The sequence below is a fragment of the Symphalangus syndactylus genome, chromosome 14 (assembly GCF_028878055.3).
Source record: "Symphalangus syndactylus isolate Jambi chromosome 14, NHGRI_mSymSyn1-v2.1_pri, whole genome shotgun sequence".
Lineage (NCBI taxonomy): Eukaryota > Metazoa > Chordata > Mammalia > Primates > Hylobatidae > Symphalangus > Symphalangus syndactylus.
In genome coordinates, this window is record NC_072436.2 from 56832706 (window position 1) to 56851975 (window position 19270).

At 33.3% G+C, this 19270-nt stretch overlaps 1 protein-coding gene across 1 annotated transcript in view; it reads right to left on the bottom strand.

Moving 5' to 3' along the window:
• LOC129462644 (EF-hand domain-containing family member C2-like) overlaps positions 1-19270 on the bottom strand; it is a 154248-nt gene that overhangs the window by 128856 nt on the left and 6122 nt on the right. Inside the window, exons 3-5 of the mRNA XM_055242783.2 lie at positions 17523-17629; positions 12034-12435; positions 6427-6566 (exon numbers count right to left, since the gene is read on the bottom strand). Of these exons, the coding sequence (XP_055098758.1) occupies positions 6427-6459 (33 nt within the window). The 5' untranslated portion in view covers positions 6460-6566; positions 12034-12435; positions 17523-17629. The remainder of the gene's footprint in view (positions 1-6426; positions 6567-12033; positions 12436-17522; positions 17630-19270) is intronic.

Below are 19270 nucleotides of genomic sequence, written 5' to 3' on the forward strand. Positions count from 1 at the left end.
GGCCTCATGTGATTAAGAATATGGATTATAATGCCAGAATGGACGGCTTCCTATCCTCACTCCACTGTTTCCTAGCTTGCTGCTAATGGTCATGTTACTTAACTTTATATGCCTCCATTTTCTCATTACTAACAAGCATATAATAATAGGACTTAACCTGGTAGGGTCATTCTGAGAATTAAAAAGATTAATATACTTAAAACCTTAAGGTTTGCCATCATGCCTATGATGAAAGTGTTGTGTATGTATATAAGCTATTATTATCAACCTATAAACTGATACTGAAATACAACACCATACATCTCTTTAGGAAGACTTCCCATGTAGCTAGTTTAAGACAGATGGAATGGGAAGCTTTTATATATATATATATATTCATTCATATATATATTCATTCGTATATATATATATACACACACACATATATAACAATACTACTTAGTCATAAAAAGAACAAAATCATTTTTTTTCAGCAACCTGGATGGAGCTGGAGGCTATCATCTTAAGTGAAATAACTCAGAAAGTCAAATACCACGTATTCCCATGCGTAAGTGGGAACTAAACAAAAGGCACACAGACATATAGAGTGGAATAATAGACACCGTAGACTTCAAAAAATTGAAGGGTGGGAGAGGGATGAGGGATGAAAAATTGTGTACTGGATACAATGTTTACTATTAGGGTGATTGGTACAATGAAAGCTCAAACTTCACCACTTCTCAATACATCCATGTGACAAAACTGTATGTGTACCCTCTAAATCCATAAAAATAAAAAAAATTCTGAAAAAATAAGTTACTGCAATCTCAATAGAAACATGGGAAGAGCGCCAGAATAAAGAGCCAGTGGAAAAAGAAATGAAAAACATAGAAAGTAGGAGGCATAGTCAACACATTCTCAGTAAATGATTACATGTGGAGTTAAGGAGGAAAAAGTGATGACTCCAAGGTGTCTACAGAAGAAGTTCCTTAGGGTGATGCCTACTTTACCATGCATATTTTATCTCACAAGTCACATATGGTATTAGCAGTAGTAGTGGTACCTGACATCTTGTGTTTCTCTACCCTTCTAAGTCTTCAAACCAGACTGCCATGATTTTAATTCTCTACTTTTTTTAAAAGGTATTGTGGCCTCTAATTTTGTTCCTACCAATCAGTCATAGTTTTCTCTGCAACTCAAAAGAAGCATTATAATGTAACTATGAAAAAAAGCATTTTCATCTGGGAAAATGTAATTACAAAACTCATTTATGAAACACTATCCACTTGACAGTTTATTATACACTCTATTGTGCTTGTGAGTTTGACTGTGAGTACTATGAGATAAACTTCTAGCAATAATTTCAATATTGTAGGTTATTTAAAAACCAGTACCAGCATTATTAATGATTTTACAGAACATTTTCTTCACATTAGATATTACTTACGAAAAAAGATACAGGGAAGCACTTGAAAAACTTGGCATATATATGTAATAAAAGTTATTATATTACCTAATATAACTAAAATAGTAATTTAATAAAATTACATTTTAATTTCATAATTGATAAACTAAAATAAATAAAATAGGTATCTGTATGTAACCTCATTAGACTTCTATCTTATTTTAAAATCAAAATAATACTTAATCTAAAAATATAAATAAAAACAAAATTATAACTCTCTATCAACAGAATTTGGTAATACATAGTAATTTGTGTTCAATGAATTACTTATAAAAAACTATTTGTAATTATACTTATTTTTGAGTACAGTAATGTCAGATATTATTCTCACTTCTTCATTAACTATGAAGAATTGAGGAAAATTTGGGCTACTTTAAGACCTTATGTCCCATTTTTAATGGAAAAGGTATCCATAGTATAGATATAACTCAAAACAAAGATGGATAAAAAATTTGGACAAAATCTTTATAAATTCTAGAACCTAAATAAAACAAAAAATAGTTGATATGAATATAAGAGTTACAGTGATGATATTCAATGTGACTTATTGGTGAGATCTGTTATGAATATGAGTTACGGTGATGATATTCAATGTAATTTATTGGTGAGATTTGAATTCCAACTTTTCTATGCCATGAAATTAGAAATGATACTAAATAAGAACCAAACCAATCTTTCATTAAAAACTCTCAGAATTTATAAGATGACAGGAAGTTTAAAAATCACTAAAAATCTCAATGTCAAACTATCAGATCCTAAACTCATATGGAGGAAGATGATTAGCATAGCGGTTCCGAACACAACCCAGTAGATGGCAGTAGGCTGTTACAAGGTCAGAAAGATTGAGAAATAAATTATACATTGCTAGTATTACACATGTAGATAGAGCATCTAATAAAAAGAGTATGCTATTCTAATATAATACAGGTACCACATCCTAAAATGCATTATAATTTATCCTGATTTTGTGGTAGTGACCTATACATTTCTGAACAGTACAAACAGCTAATATGCCTTCACATAAAATGGCAACAATTACTCATAACTCAATCTCAGTAAAACTCAATAATTATTAAGAAATTTAGAGTTGGTTTAATATGAGTAAAACAAGTATTAACTTTGAGTTTCTAATTCATTCATGTGGGAAAAATTAGAAAAATCTAAAGAGGAAACATTTTGTAACAGAAACTGTTAGTGATCAGGTGTTATAAAATAGGGATTTCAGATGTGATTTATGCACTTCAACTGTGTAATTTTGAGCATAATTGTGTAGTTGTGTCATTGAACATGTCTGTACCTTAATTTATTTCCACAGTAGTAATCACAAGCCTTTTCCAACACAACTCAAACTCTACATATAAAATAAAACAGCGTATGCAAAGGAAGGGAAAAATACTATGCAAATGTAACATTATTTTCACCAACACGAAGTTAAAAAAAGGAGTTTTAAAAAGAGAATTTGTCCAAAGGCATCACATGATTCAGAAAATAAAACGCTAAGAGAAAAGTCAATGGATTTGGTTCTCTGAGAGTTGTTCTAGAGTGTATCTTGAATAACATATTCAAGGTAAATATATTGTGACCTGGATGAAGTTTGCCTTCCCATTGGCCCTATGGTACGGTCCAGAGGTGACACACACAGGCTCCAAAGTTTGGACAACCAGGCTCATAATTAACTTTCCATTCACTTTACTGTATGACCTTGAGTAAATAACCTATGTCTCTGTGCCTTAGCTTGTTCATCTCTGTGATGGAGTAGGAACAGTAACTACCTCATCTTGAACAAATACCTGTCAGTTTCTTCCTCTAAAATGGAGGTAACATCTTCTCATTTTATTGTGAGCTTCAAACGAGTTATTTATGAAAGCTATACAAATGTAATGCAGAAAGTTTTCCACTGACTAATATTTCAGCTTTATTTTTTATTAATTCCATTACCTATTTTGTCTTACGATGATGAATATATACAGAGATATATCTACACCCACACGAAGAGGATAACTAACTGGATGATTTTTCAGATACCACACTCAAGGATTGCTTTCAAATAGTATCAAGAGTACCCCTTGTGGTAGCAAACAAGGGAAGAATTATGCACGCAGCCTAGTAAGCCCCTTAACATTTTCCCTATTCACCAGACAGAAAAGGGCTGTGGTATTATCCTTCCATTATAAATAAATCAAATATCATTACAGATAATTAATAACTGTATTATTGTCCTAATATCCTTTTTCCAAAATGTAAATGCTCTTCTGTTTTCCTCAGGTGCTTATGGAATTGTTTGGCTCATCTTGCCTTCTCTCATTCGATTCATAATTTGAAAATGGGTTTTCAAGTTTAAAGTATTATTTGAGGCCATGGAAGAGAGTAAATTTATCTGGTCTCTGAAGGTACATAATCCATGGCTCGAAACTCTTCAACAACCCAATAAAACTATGAGTGTCATGAAAACAGTGGGAAAGACAAGACGTTCTATTCAAATCCAAGCAAATATGTAAAAGTTATGTAGTAATGCAAAATTTGGGACTATATATACATGTATATTTTCTTATTTTTGAATTAACGCACAATGCGTTTATCTACCTATATGTGTATATATGTTCTTACTTTGAATGAATATTCAAATATATAATATCATGCAGACTGAGATTATTTTGCTTTTATGTTTGTAAAATTGCTTCTGTTGCAGGGAAAAAACATGCTTCACTCTGGGTTATCCAACTGGAACATACAGCACAGCCAGACAAAAATAAGCCACATATGACAGAATATTGTCAGCAGTTCTACATTTTTGCCTTTTCCAACTCTATGTAAAATAATATCGTCTCTACCAGTCAAAGAGGGCCCGCTTAGTTCATTAATCCATGACATAACATTATCTAGAGAGATCATTTAACTTAGACATTTCTAAAAGTGGCACAGAATATTAAACCTCTAACCTGAAATGAAATGGTGTATACATTACTAGAACTGTAACAGACATAAATTTAATGTGATAACTAAAACCATTGTACAGTGGTATTATGAAATAACTTTTCCTTCCACTCTATTGGAAGTAGGTGATAATCTCTGTTAATTATGAACAAAGGAATTCCCTGGTGTTATCTGTGTCTTTTCTTGGTTCCTGAAAATCCTGATCCATATTCCTTCTCTTTATTGGACTCAGCTGCCCTCACAGAGACGCATTCTGGTTTGCTCTTATAGGCAATACCATTTTACTCTCCATGGGAAGGTCTGCAAGTGTTCTCTCCTTCTAATGAATGTGTAGGTTACTCTATTTCTACAGTTCAGAACTCATAAGTATATTGTTGCTGCACAATGACTCCTCACCCTGTAAGCCAGGTATCAAGATATCTGTATCTACCTGACTTCTTAGTCAACCTTTCCATTGGTTCTGAATTCAAGCAGGGAAAATGTTTTTATTAAGCCATATCAAATTCCAACAATGAAGAAATGCAAATATATCATCTAGGGATACAGATACGTGTAGTAAAAGCATAGATATGCTTGAGAATAATATGCTACAAGCCTCAGGCTAAACAGAAGTCTTACTACAGTTCAACATGTTCCATTTATTAAGCTGGGTATTAAGTATACAAGAATTTGTTCCATTATTCTTGAAAATATTTTTGCTATTTTCTTTACAGAAGGTGTGCAATTTTTGTTTAATTCTGTTTCCTCTGCTGTTGGCAGAGCACTGTCAATTTGGGTGATAGGGGGATTTATATCCAACAAATTTTTATAAAGAACAGAATAGTGTTTTTTTTTCCTTGTTAGGCACCATGAAATTTTTCCCATTAAAAGAAGCAGAAGGGTGTTACCTGTGTAACCATTTGAAAGCTGATACTGAGAGCTTATGACCCACCTAAAGGCTAGGTCTCTTGCTTTTCCCTTTACCCTGGCAAACATATAAATAAATCATAGAGAATCAAAGTCATCATTGTCTCCTTCAGTTTGGAAGGTGTTCTTGTGTAACTTATCAGCACTTACTTGGTCCTTGAAAAAGATTAATCTCTTTAAATCATTCCCGTAGCACAGATTCAAACTGCAGCCAAATGTAATAAGCTAATTATGGGTAAGATTCAAGTGTCATTCCTTATTAAGTCACTGCTCTAAAACACTTCCTAAGTTTCCTAATCAGTAGACATGAACAATTAATATCTAATTAGCCCTCCATCATACTCACTAGAAATGTTTTCAAAGGAAATTTAAAGAGATTTCTCTCATAATGATTTCACTGAAAATGTGTGATAGTGTCCTTTTCCACTTAACATATTCATTATTTACTATTTAGTAGCCTACTTGCTAAGATGATTATTTTAAGCATGAAAGATGTTGATTGGAATTCATTAGAAATTCCATCATTTTATGGCTATGAACGACACCATTGACAATCCAACCAATTACGTTTCCATAGGAGGAAATTGAGACCAAGGGAGGTTTAACTTGACAAAGCCACAGTTGCTTATTTCAAGGGTATTTGAGGCCAAGTTTCAAGTCTGTATACTATCTACCACCCTCTTCTTTCCTTTATAGTTTTAAAATAACATTTTAATGTCTTCAACCTACTTCCTAAGGTCACTGGCTTTGCTATTCTTGGTGTTATGTAAGTAAAACAGCTTTCTGGCTTCAGTACTTTGACTCTAGATCTCTAGCTTATAATTACTAGGTTATTCAGATTTGCTAAAGGTAAAAGAGTTAAATCACTGTATGAAAGATTTATGTGTTCATTAAATGTTATCTTTTTAAAATGTGGCGTCTCTAGAAGTTGTATATTTTCTCCAGATTTGTTTTCTAGAAAATAATGAACACCCTGGCCTATAAGCTAATGAGACCAGGGTTCAGAAAACACAGTTTTCTGGAGTTTGTATATTCCTCTCACGTCTAAGGCCAGTAGAGAAGATACCTTACAGGGAAAGTGAAACATGCACCAAGAGAAGAGGAAAAATAAGAAAAGTCCAACCATCAAGTGCCTCTCAAACCTGAGATGGTTTTTTATGTTCACTGGGGCTCATATGTCCTGGAAGTCAACTTCGGCATAAGAGCTGCATCAACAGAAGCAGCCCCACCAGGAGGCATCTTCAAAATGGAAAGTGACGAAATGACTTCACTCAGCCGGAGCCTGGAATAAGTGATAATGGACATTGAGAAACCCAGTACAACACCTGCGTAGATTTGATGGGCTGCAAAGGAAATGCGGTTTGAGATTTCTTTACCTCTTTTTAAGTAACCTTTTCAAATGGACCTTTTTCTTGGCCCTTTCTCCTAAGCTTCCCAGCTCCCAGTGATTCTAGGCACCCACAGGTGTCTGTGGTCCAGTACGTACACGGACAGTCTGTAAACATAATCAGTATAAAAACATAAATGATAATGGTCCTCTCCCCTTTGCCATTGAGCATTATGAAGAAATAATTCTAATCTCTTCATTAACAAACATTTCACATTTAAGAGCTGTGCATTGTGAGCAGAGTGTGCATTGCCAACTCAAACTATATGTAATACCTCTGTTTTGTTCAGTTAGAAACCTATTTTGAAATTATACTAAGTACAGAACACTTTAGAGTAGGTGTCAAGGCAAAGGAGAAGAAACAGCTCCTATCTTCTTTTCCTCATTATAATCTAATGATAAACATAGCAAGAAAGCACAGTTATTTAAAATGTGGTGAGTGCTCTGGTAGGAGGACTCTGCTACTCTGCTTCCCAGAAACTGTAAATCATTCATTACTTTGACTTTCTTCTGTATCTGGAAACTTCCCCTTCTTTTCTGGATAACTCTCTTGGCTTTTAAACATGGTCAGGTCTGGCCGAGTGCGGAGGCTCACGCCTGTAATCCCAGCACTCTGGGAGGCCGAGGGGGGTAGATCACGAGGTCAGGAGATTGAGACCATCCTGCCTAACACGGTGAAACCCCGTCTCTACTAAAAATACAAAAAAAATGAACCGGGCGTGGTGGCGGGCACCTGTAGTCCCAGCTACTCGGGAGGCTGAGGCAGGAGAATGCTGTGAACTTGGGAGGTGGAGCTTGCAGTGAGCCGAGATCGCGCCACTGCACTCCATCCAGCCTGGGTGAGAGACTCAGTCTCAAAAAAAAAAAAAAAAGTCAGGTCTCTTTGTATTAAAACATATTCCTTCATCTCCTTTCCTCTTTATAGCCAAATTGTAGAGATTTGTCTACACTCTTAATCTCCAAATATTGATGCTTAGTCCATTCATCAACATTGAAAAGCTGGTTTTCTCTCATCCCTTCTACCAACATAAATGTTACTACTATCTTCAAAAGTATTCATAATCACTACATCCAATGCACACTTTTCAATCTGTATCTTTCTTGACCTCTGAAAATTCCTTACTGTACATTTTATCTTGAAACATACTCTTTTGCTTCCAAGTGAGTATGATTTTTCTTTTACTACTTTGACTAATCTTAAATAATGATTTAGAAGATAATAATTCTCTACCAAGCTGTTAAATATTGATTTTATCAAAGTTCAAGTACAGGTATTATTTTTTCTCATTATAACCCTGGTATCCAATAGAAGTATAGTCACAGATGTCATGTGAAATTTTTACATGTTCTAGTAGCTACATCAAAAATATAAAAAGAAACTAGTAAGATTAATTTTAATAGTCCAGTATATCCAAAATGTTATCCGTCAAAATGCAACCAATATATGTATTACTGAGATGTTTTACATTCTTTGTTTCCACGTAAGTCTTCAAAATCTGATGTGATTTCAGATTCAAACTAGCCACATCTCAAGGGCTTAGTAGCCTCATGTGGCAGTGTTTCCTATATTAAACGATGCAGCTCCAGACTTAAAAGAACTACAATGGGAACACATGGACACAGGAAGGGGAACATCACACCCCAGGGCCTGTTGTGGGGTGGGAGGAGGGGGGAAGGATAGCATTAGGAGGCATACCTAATGTAAATGACGAGTTAATGGGTGCAGCACACCAACATGGCACATGGATACAAACGTAACAAAGCTGCACGTTGTGCACATGTACCCTAAAACTTAAAGTATAATAATAACTACATAATCTCATCTGTCCTTATGGCTTCCGTTACCACTTTAAAATCATGACTCCAAAATGTGTATCTCTAGCTTAGACCTTTCCTGAGTTCTGAATACTTTATATTTGACATCTCTCTTTTAGTGTTGCAGATTCAGTTTTTATATCTAAAAGTGTGATCGTCTCCTCCCAGCTTGAACTTGCTCCATTGTCCCTTCTCATAAAGGTTGGCACTACTGTCGGTATAGTGTTGCAAGATGGAAACCTAGTTGTTATCTCGATTTTTTTTCACAACTATGATGATAATATTAACATTATACCTATATCCAATGTAATACTAAAATAATAATAATTCCTTTGAGAAGCAATCTCATCACATCTTTCCTCCACGGTAGCCCAAATTAATATTAACTCTGTGATGATTACCAACTTTCTGGACAGGACCTGGTTCCCTGCTACACGTTTTCTTGCCTCTCTGTTCTTTTATGCAAAGCACATACCTTGCTTCCTTTGCTGTGTTTTTTTATACACAGCACTCTTTACAATTAAAATGTTTTCAATTATCTTGTTAATTTACTTATTACTAAGTTGTAAATTCAGTGAGCAACGACCATGTCTGCTTTGCTCACAATTGTATCCTATATGCTTAACAGGTACTTGGTACAACTGGGTCTTTCCCTGTTGCCCAGGCCCAGGCTGATCTTGAACTCCTGGGCTAAAGTGATCGTCCCACCTGGGCCTCCCAAAGTGCGGGGATTACACGCATAAGCCGCCGTGCCCAGCCGCCAATTGCCTTTATACATATTACTTCATTTAAATATGCATTTTTCCAATGGAAGGAACTGGAGCTTAGATATTCTACACCTCTCAAAATAACACCACGTGGATTTTTAAAAAAATCTTTAAGCATTTATTTATCTACTCATTTATTTGGCTAATGGAAAAAAAAGCTTCCAGTCACAAACATCCCCAGTCACAAACATCAAGATCCATGATGATAGAGCAAAATCAAATATGCTAAAAATTAGCCAAATGTATTGCATACAGTAGGTCAATACATGCTTATTGTATTGACCTACTGTCAATAAGCATGTATTAAAATACTTTAAGTATTTATAAATGTATTATACTTAAAGTATAATAATAATAAAAAAATTGTTGATGCATTACAGTATCTAATTTTCTCTAATATCCTTAATTACATAATGTGATTTTTGAAGAATTCTTATATACATTAAGATAAAGATCAAGAAGGCCATTAGCAAAGGATTTTTAAAAGAGTAGTTTTTTTACAAAGATTATCCATTTTAAACAGATTTTTCTTATGAAATAAATTTCTCCATGTCTTTTAATATGAAACTTGGCTCCCATTAAATATGCTCATTTTTAGTTACTCATGGGATACCCTTACTTATCTGTGATAACAGACACTTGTCATAATTTCCTGTATACTCCTAATGTCAGGGGTATGTTTACAAGTGGTATCATTTACTTCTGGATTTCATTTCCAGCTATTTAATCTCCAGATGCATGAAAAAGCATTTTTAAGATTACCTCTGAAAAAAATACCTGCTTTTCATCTACTCAAAATGTATCTACACTTAACCTAAGTACACCTTGGATAAGCAGTTATTTTTAGGCAAAACTTTCACTAAGTATATGATAACATAGATAATGGAGGATATCCATGTGTAACTAAAAGGGAAAATATTTACCCGGAAGCTGTGTTTTATGTTTTTAAAAAACCTGAAATAATTGATTTCATACAAAAAAAGTGCTAAAAGAAAAATGCATAATCTCTGTATGATAAAAATTTTCTCAAGCTGTGCAAAATGACCTTCTTGATTTTTATTTTACCTTATCTAAGAATGATTTTAATATGCAATAATACAATTTATAGCAATATGTAACTGCATTTAATAATGATGCAGAAAAGTAACAAAGCAATGCAGATAAAAATGTTACAGTGAACTCATCATTTGACATACTTCATGTATTAGAAAAATTTACTGAATAATGTCAATTATCAAAACATGTAGCTGCTGTGTAGTCCCTTAAAAGCTAGTATTTCCAGTATATGTGTAAGTATATTTGTGTTGAACAGTGTTAATACTTTTTATACTTTTTAAAAAAGAAATTGTATGCCTTTTGTTCAAAACCACTATAACTTACTTGACCTGTGTGTGATTTTTATTTTCCATTAAAATATTTGATTTCCAATATAGTTTGGATGCAGCATAGTCTGCATTTTAGGAAGCAAAAAAATAAATTTTAGAAAGGTAAAATATCAAAGCAAGTTTTGTAGTAATAGTGATGGCTAAAAGTTAAAATAGCAGTAGCTGTCATTAAATGAGCACCCACTATATTTCAGGCACTAAACTAGATTCTTACAGACTCTTTAATATTAATATCGTACTTTATAAATGTGAAATTTTAGACTGCAAAGTACATAACTTGCTAAAAGTCACAGATGTAATAAACCATGAATCTAGAATTTGAACTTAAATCTTTTGGCTTCAGAGAGGAAAACAAAAGGATAGGTAGATAGCTAGATGAATCAGTTGACTGACAGTCGTATCAGCTTCCCTTTACCAAATGCTGATCTCATCACACCAACATAACTTTGTAAAATGTGTTTATTATTTCCATGTTCCAAGTGAGTGATTTAAGGCTAAAAATGATAAGAAATGTGTCCTTGATGGCAGCTATCACTGGAAGATCCAGAATTTAAACCAATATTTCACTCTCCAGTATTACTCATTTCAAAGCACTCACCCTTTCTGCTATCACATACAATTTCCACCTCAAGTAACAAATTCAAATATAATCAGTACAGTTTATTCTACCCTGAAAATGAAATGTATAATATTCAAGAACAACTTGATGATTCAGATCTAAGAAAACATAGTACTCTCAAAATGACAAATACTGAATAAATAAATATTACCTCCGTATTGGATGTCAAAGAACGCAAAAGGGACAAGATACTTCAAGCTGGAAAAATTAGAGTGCAACCAAAAGACAATGGAGAAACCAAACATAGCTGGTCACATATGTATTTTTGTGCAGATTTTTAAGTCTGGGAGTCTTTTGTTTCCTAAGCCAATTTTGTTGTTAGCCAGAAATTTATCTCTCTCTAGGTTATGTAAAATACTGAAAAAAGAAATATGAAAACTTTATTTTTGGGTGTGTCATCAAACAGTGCCTTACATATTTGAATGACATTTTCAAAAGCTGCCAAATTTTAATTTCTTCTCTTAGTAGCTCTGTATCTACACATATTCAACAAAGTAAGGAATCTTCTAGTGTGTGTTATATTGTTCAAGTATTGATCATCTTGTTCCAACTCTGGAAACACTTATTAGCCCCTGAAGCCCGAATTATGGGTATCTATATAGAGAGGAAATTATTGGCTTATCAAAAGTGTGCATAGATTCTGTAGGTCAAATCTATCCATCATAGACTTCCTAAAAGGTGGATTAGATTTTAAGCTCTCCCAATTTATTTTGTTATGCTTTATTGGCACATTCATTTTATACAACTGTTTATACAAAATAAATGGCTGCTCATACCTTAAGCCCCTCCATTAGTGGAGTCCAATTCACCATCTAAGATAACAAAAACATATGAATCTTCAGCTCCTACTACTATCATCACAGAAGGCTCAAGCTGTAGAATATTTGATGCTTTCTGCTCTCAAAGTTCTGGTCCAGTTCTTTCTCTTACATAACATCTGTCCATGTCCTTGCTCAGAGGGACTCAGTGCTCATTCAAAGATCCCTTTATTGTGCTGAATGTTTAATTTCTTACTAATATTCATTCAAATGCAATACATGTATATTTCCATTCAGTCTGTGCTGCTATAATGGAGTATGAGAGACTGGGCAATTTGCAGAGATTCTTTATGGTTCTGGAAACCGGAAAATCCAAGATACAAAGGCAAGCGTCTGGTGAGGACCTTCTTTCTGTGTCATCTCGTGGTGGAAGGTGAGACAGCAAGACATTGAACTCCCAGCCTTAAGTTATTTTAAATCAGCATGAATCTGTTCACAAGGCTTCAGCCTTTATGACCTAAACACCTCCCATTGGGCCCCACCTCCCAACAGTGTTTCATTGGATTATGTTTCAACACATGCCTTTTGGAGGGAGGAACACATCCAAACAATAATGATATATAACAGCATTTTCTTTTTTAAGTGATCATTTTGATGAATTTTGACAAATGTTTACAGTAGTGTAACAACCACTTCAATGGAGACATTTCATCCTAAAAATTCCCTTGTTCTATAGATTCAATTTTTATATTCTCCTGAAATTTTATGTTGAAATCTAATACCCAATATAATGGTATTGGGAGTTGGAGGCTTTGGAAGGTGATTAGGTCATAAGAACAGACTTACTCAAAGGAGTTAGTGCTTTTCGTAAGAGACCCGGGAGATATCCCATCCTTCTACAATGTGAGGAGACAAAAAAATGACAGCCACCTCTGAATGAGGAAGTGAGTCATTACCAGGCACTGAATCTGTCAGTAACTTGAATTTTAACTTCTAGTCTCCAAAACTGTGAAAAATAAATTTTGGTTGTTAATAAACAACTCAGTCTATGATATTGTTACAGCAACCTAAAGTACTATGTTACATAGTGCCCCTTTGTAATCAATCCTCGCCCCCAACCTGACACCTAGCCCCTGTCTACCCCACTCAGATTTGGATGGCTACAGTTTTGGCTATTAAATAATGTCACAAAAATTGAATCATATACTATGTAGCCTTGATTGCGATTTATTCATGCAGTTACACGTCTATGTTGTATTCTTTTTTTATCGCAAACTAGTGTTCCATTTAATTATACTTTTACTAATACATGGGCTTCTAGGTTATTTCTAGTTGAAGGCCATGCAAATAAAGTTGCTATAAACATTAGCAAATGGGTCTCTGTATGAACATGCTTTTATTTCTCTTGGGTAAACATCAATTGATAGTTGAGTCACATGATAAATGTATATTTAAATTTAAAAGAAACTTCCCTATTGTTTTCCAAAGCAACTATACCATTGACGTTTCTACATATCCTCACCAGTACCTCTGTCTTCTGTAATTTTACTATAGCCATCCTAGTAGCTATATAGGGCATCTCATCACAGTTTTAATTGCATTTTCCTAATAACTAATGGTGTTAAGCAAATTTTCAGTGCTTATTTGCCATTGGTATAAACAGTGGTTCCATGTTCTCCATGAGGGATTAGTTCTAGAACCCTGATGGATGCCAAAATCCAGAAATGCTAAAATTCCAACACTGGCCCTGTATAACCTGGGAAAATTAAAAGTTAGCCCTCTGCATCCTTGGGCTGCCCAATCTGGGAATACTATATTTTCTATCCATAGTTGGTTGAATCTGCAAATGTGGAGCTCATACACATGAAAGGCCAACTGTATTTTTTGAAAGTCCAGTTTTTAGTCTGTTTCTACCAGTTATAAAAATTTCCAGTTGGCATATATGGGAACTGTTTTTATGTGGATGGCTGAGGATTCTTTTGGAAAAACACATTCTCAAAAAAGGAACTAAGCCTAACTTTATAGCAAAATCTGATTTTTTAAAAAGGAATTTTTATTAAAACGTCTAAAAAACATTGGGGCCCTGTTGACATCACTTGGATACCCAGCTGGTATAATCTATGACAGTATAAATTGAAAGAGCCCATCTATGTACTTTTCCATGGAATATGAGACACTGAGGACTTTGACATAGTAAAGTAAGTGCTAAGGAGAAAAGTTATAGTTAAAAAGCTTCCATTTAAACAGAATGCAGATCTTAAATCAAGAACTTATTTGTACAACTAGAAAAAGAACAAAAAAACCCAAAGGCAGCAAGACGTTGAGAATTTAAAATCTAGAGAAAAATCAATGAAACCAAAAGTTGATTCTTAAAAAAAAAATCAATGTGAAAAACCTTTAGCTAGATTGACTTAAAAAAGAAGGCTCAAATCACCAAAATCACAAATGAAAGTGAGAACATTACTTACTCTGCATAAATAAGTATTGTAAGAGTACTATCAACAATTATGTCAAAAATTGGATGAACCAGATGAAATCAACAAATTCCTAGAAATATGCAACATACCAAGACTAAATCATGAAAAGATAGAAAATCTGAATAGATCTGTAATTAGTTAGGATTATGGATCTGTAATAAAAAATCTAGCAATAAAGAAAATTCCTGGACCTGACAGCTTCACTGCTGAATTATACTAAACATTTAAAGAAGAACTATAATAACATCAGTCCTTCATAAACATTTCCAAAAACTTAAAGAGGAGGAATACTTCATATGAGGCCAGCATTACCCTACTACCAAAACCAGACAAAGACATTGCAAAAAAGAAGAAAACACAATAGACTAGTTATCTATTATGAAAATCGATGCAAAAATCCTCCACAAAATACTAGCAAACTAAATGCAGCAGCCTATCAGAATGACAAAGTGGGATTTATTCCTGGAATCTAAGCATGGTTCAACACACGAAAATTGATCAATGTAATACCCCATATTAACGGAAGGGAAAAAATAAGCATAATTGTCTGAATTACGCATTTGGTAAAATTCAACATCTTTCATATCAAAAACACTCAACAAACTAGGAACTGAATAAAACTACCTTAACATAATAAAATGCATATATAAATATTCAATAGCCAACATCACACTCACTGTTAAAAGACGGAAAGTTTTACCTCAAAGATCAGGAACAAGACAATGAGGCATACATTGCCACTTGTATTCAACAAAATACTGAAAGTCCTAACCAGTGAAATCAGGCAAGGAAAAGCCATAAAAGGCATCCAAATTGGACAGGAAGAAGTACAATTATCTCTGTTTGTACACAGCATAATATTTTATGTAGAAAACTCTAAGGATAGCACACACACATAGTTAAAACTAACAAATTTAGGAAAGCAGTAGGATACAAAAGCAACACATAAACATTAGCTTCATTTTTACTTACTAACAAACAATCAGAAAAGAAAATTAACAAAATAATTCCATTGATTATAGCATCAAAAAGAATAAAATACTTAGTAATTAACTTAGCCAGGGATATGAAAGACTTGTAAAATGAAAACTATGGAAGACATAAATAAATGGAAAGATATTCCATGTCCATGTGTTGGAAGACAATATTTTTAAGATGTTAATACTACCCAAAGCAATCTTAACATTAAATACTATGCCTTTCAAATCTTCAGTAATTTTTATAGAAAGAAATAATCTATTCCAAAATATATATGGAAAAACCAAAGGACACCAAATAGCCAAAACAATCTTGAAAAAGAACAAAGCTGGGGAACTCATATTTCCTGGTTTCAAAATTTATTACAAAGCTTCAGTAATCAAAACAGGGTGCCACAGGCATAAAGACAGACTTATAATAAGGCCAATGAAGTAAAATCGAGATCCCAGAAATAAATCTTCACATATATGGTGAAATGATTTTTGACCATGGGTCCAAGACCATTTAATGTGGGAAAAAACAATCTTAAAAAAAAAAAAAAAAAAGATGGTGGGATGGTGGTGGAACAACCGAAAAATCACATATAAAATAATGAAGTTGGAACCTTATATAACACTATGCAGAAACATTGACTCAAAATTATTCAAAGATCTAAATGTAATACAAAAAACACTATAAAACTCAGAAGAAATAATAGAACAAAAGCTTCACAACATTAGAGTTGGCAATGATTTCTGAGATGTGACATCAAAGGCACAGGCAACAAAAGAAAAAAATTAAAAATTGTACTTGATAAACTTTTTTTTAAAAAACTGCATTCAAAAAATACTATCAGAATAAAACGGCAACCCAGAGAATGAAAAAAAATTTGCAAATGATATTTGACAAGGGACTGAGATCCAGAATAGACAGGGAATTTTAAAAACTCATCAACAAAATAAAACAAATAACCTTATTCAAAAATGGGCAAAGAATTTTTCTCCAAAGACATTTCTCCAAAGAATTAATAGAAATGGTCAATAAACACATCAAAGGAGCCCCAACATAATCATCATGGAAATGCAAATCAAAACTACAAGAACATAACCCCTCATACCCATTATGGTAGTTACTATTAAAAAAAAAAAAACAGAAAATAACAACTGTTGGCAAGAATGTGGGGAATTCTAACACTTGTGCACTGTTGTTGAGGATGTATGTCAGTTCTTTAAAAGATTAAAAATATAAGTACATATAATCCAGCAACCCCAATCCAGGTATATACCCAAGAGAATTTAAAGCAAGGTCTTGAAGACATATTTGTACACACATGTTCATAGCAGTATTATTCACAATAGCTAAAATGGAAGCAATCCAAGTGTCTGTCAGTGGATTAATGGATAAGCAAAATGTGGTGTATACAAAAGAATATTATTCAGCCTTAAAAATGAATACAATTCTGACATATTCTACAATAGGATGAAATTGAGGTCATTATGCTAAATTAAATAAGCTAATAACAAAAAACAAATGCTGTATGATTTCATTTATATGAAATCTTAGGTTCTTAGAATAGTCAAAATCACAGACAAAAAGAATGGTAGTTTCTAGAGATGTATATTGATTAATGGGTCAAAAGCTTCAGTTTCACAAGACTAAAGAGCTCTGGAGATAGATAGTGATGATTATTGCATAATATAAATGTACTTAGTATCACTGTCCTATATATATATAGCCATACACTACATAATGATGTTTCTGTCAACAACAGACCACTTACAGGTCATTGTTGCCATAAGATTGTTATGCAGCTGAAAAATTCCTATTGCCTAGTGAAATTGAAGCTATCATGTCATAGTACAATGCATCAATGCATTGCCTTTTCTATGTTTAGATACACAAATATTTAACATTGTCTTACAACTGTCTATAATATTCAGTACGGTAACATGCTTTACAGGTTTGTAACCTATGGACAGAATGTATCACTGTCTTTTAAGTGATGCATGATCTACTTTAAAATAATTAAGATAATAAATTTCACATTAAGTTTATTTTATTTTGCAAACTTACCATCTCTGTCTTCACTTACGTATATTGGCCAAAGTCTGAAGCAGGTGAGAACCACGATAACGAGGAGAAGTTTGTTAGGTGGAGCAGTGAGAGTTTCATAGAATTTACTGTCAAGATACGATGCATAAGAACGAGCATTCATTATTACACAAAGAATAACAATTTTTAGAAGAGTATATGCAACATTATTCTATTTAGATAAATCTAAATAAAAATGACACACGTGTATATTTTATATGATTAGAATAAAGATCTCAAGGAAACATGCAGATACTAATAGGGATTAGAAAGTTTTGGTGGCATTGATGTCCATTTAAATAAGAGTATTACCTTTATGTTCCAAGTGTGTATCACGCTTATAAAATAAACCAATACATTATACAAAATATGCAACTATTAAATTGAAACCAAATTCTTCTAATTATCTAAGAAAGGCAGAATTATGTAATGATCAGAAATAGACCCCTAAGCCAGATTTTCTGGGTTGGATTTTCAGGTCTTCTATCACTTACCATTAGTGTGATTAACCATTAGTGTTAACTTCTCCATTCCTCATAAATTTGTCAAGAATTAAGTGTGCAAATACATGTACCTATAGATGTATGCATGTACACAGCATGCAGAAAACATAGCATGCAGAAAAATACTGGCTATTTTTAATTTTTATTGTTATTATCCTATTGGGCTATTTGTGTTCATTCCAGTTAATGACTACAGTATAAAAATTTAAATTTATGCTACAAATTTAATTAAATATTTATGCTTATCTCATAGTACCGAGTATTCAAATGCTTTCAGTTCTTTTTATCAAATGCTAATTACTGGTTTAACCAGAGATCCTAATCTGTGTCATAGTCATTTTCCAAGCTTGCTATTGAAAATAGTCTAATAGCAGTAGGTAGACCAAAATTAAGGTGATTTGATAAATATCATAAGGTATTTTATTGTGAAATTGATATCTATATGTATTGCTTATAAAGCTCAGTAATCTGTTCTTGAACTGAGAAATCACTGAGACAACATCAAAAGCTGTCATTTTTGTTTCTATGTTGTTGTTGTTATTGTTTGTGAGGTGAGAGCTTCTAAACTTTATGACCGTTTGAAAGGGGCCTATATACACCTTGCCTGAATATTAAGTCATATGAAATGATAAAAAGCTTTCTGATTGGGTTAGACAAAGAAAAAATTGGGAAATTGAGCATCGTTAAAGACTTTTGTTATTCAAACTGTGCTTGGAATGAAAAGAAAAGCCACAGGTTGGGAGAAAATCTTTTCAAAACACGTATCGGATAAATTAGTGGTATTTAAAGTATACAAAGAACTCAAAAATAAGAAAGAAAACAACTCATTTAAAAAATAGGCCAAAGGTCTAAATACAGCTGACAAATATGGATATTGAAAGGTTACTAGTCATATATCATTAGGGAACCGCAAGTCACAGCAACAGTGAGATATTATTACATGACTATTATAATGGCCAATATCCAAAAGTCTGATAATACCAAATGTTGGCAAGTGTGAGGAGAAACAGGAACTTTTATTCATTGCCGGTGAGAATGCAGAATAGTACAGCTACTTTGGGAGTCACTTTGGCAGTTTCTTATAAAACTAAACATACTCTTACCACACAACCCATCAATTACATTCCCTGGTATTTACTTAAAGGATTTGAAAACTTACATGCACACAAAAACCTTCTTCCCATCAATGTTACAGGAGCCTTATTCATGATCACTAAAAATGTCCTT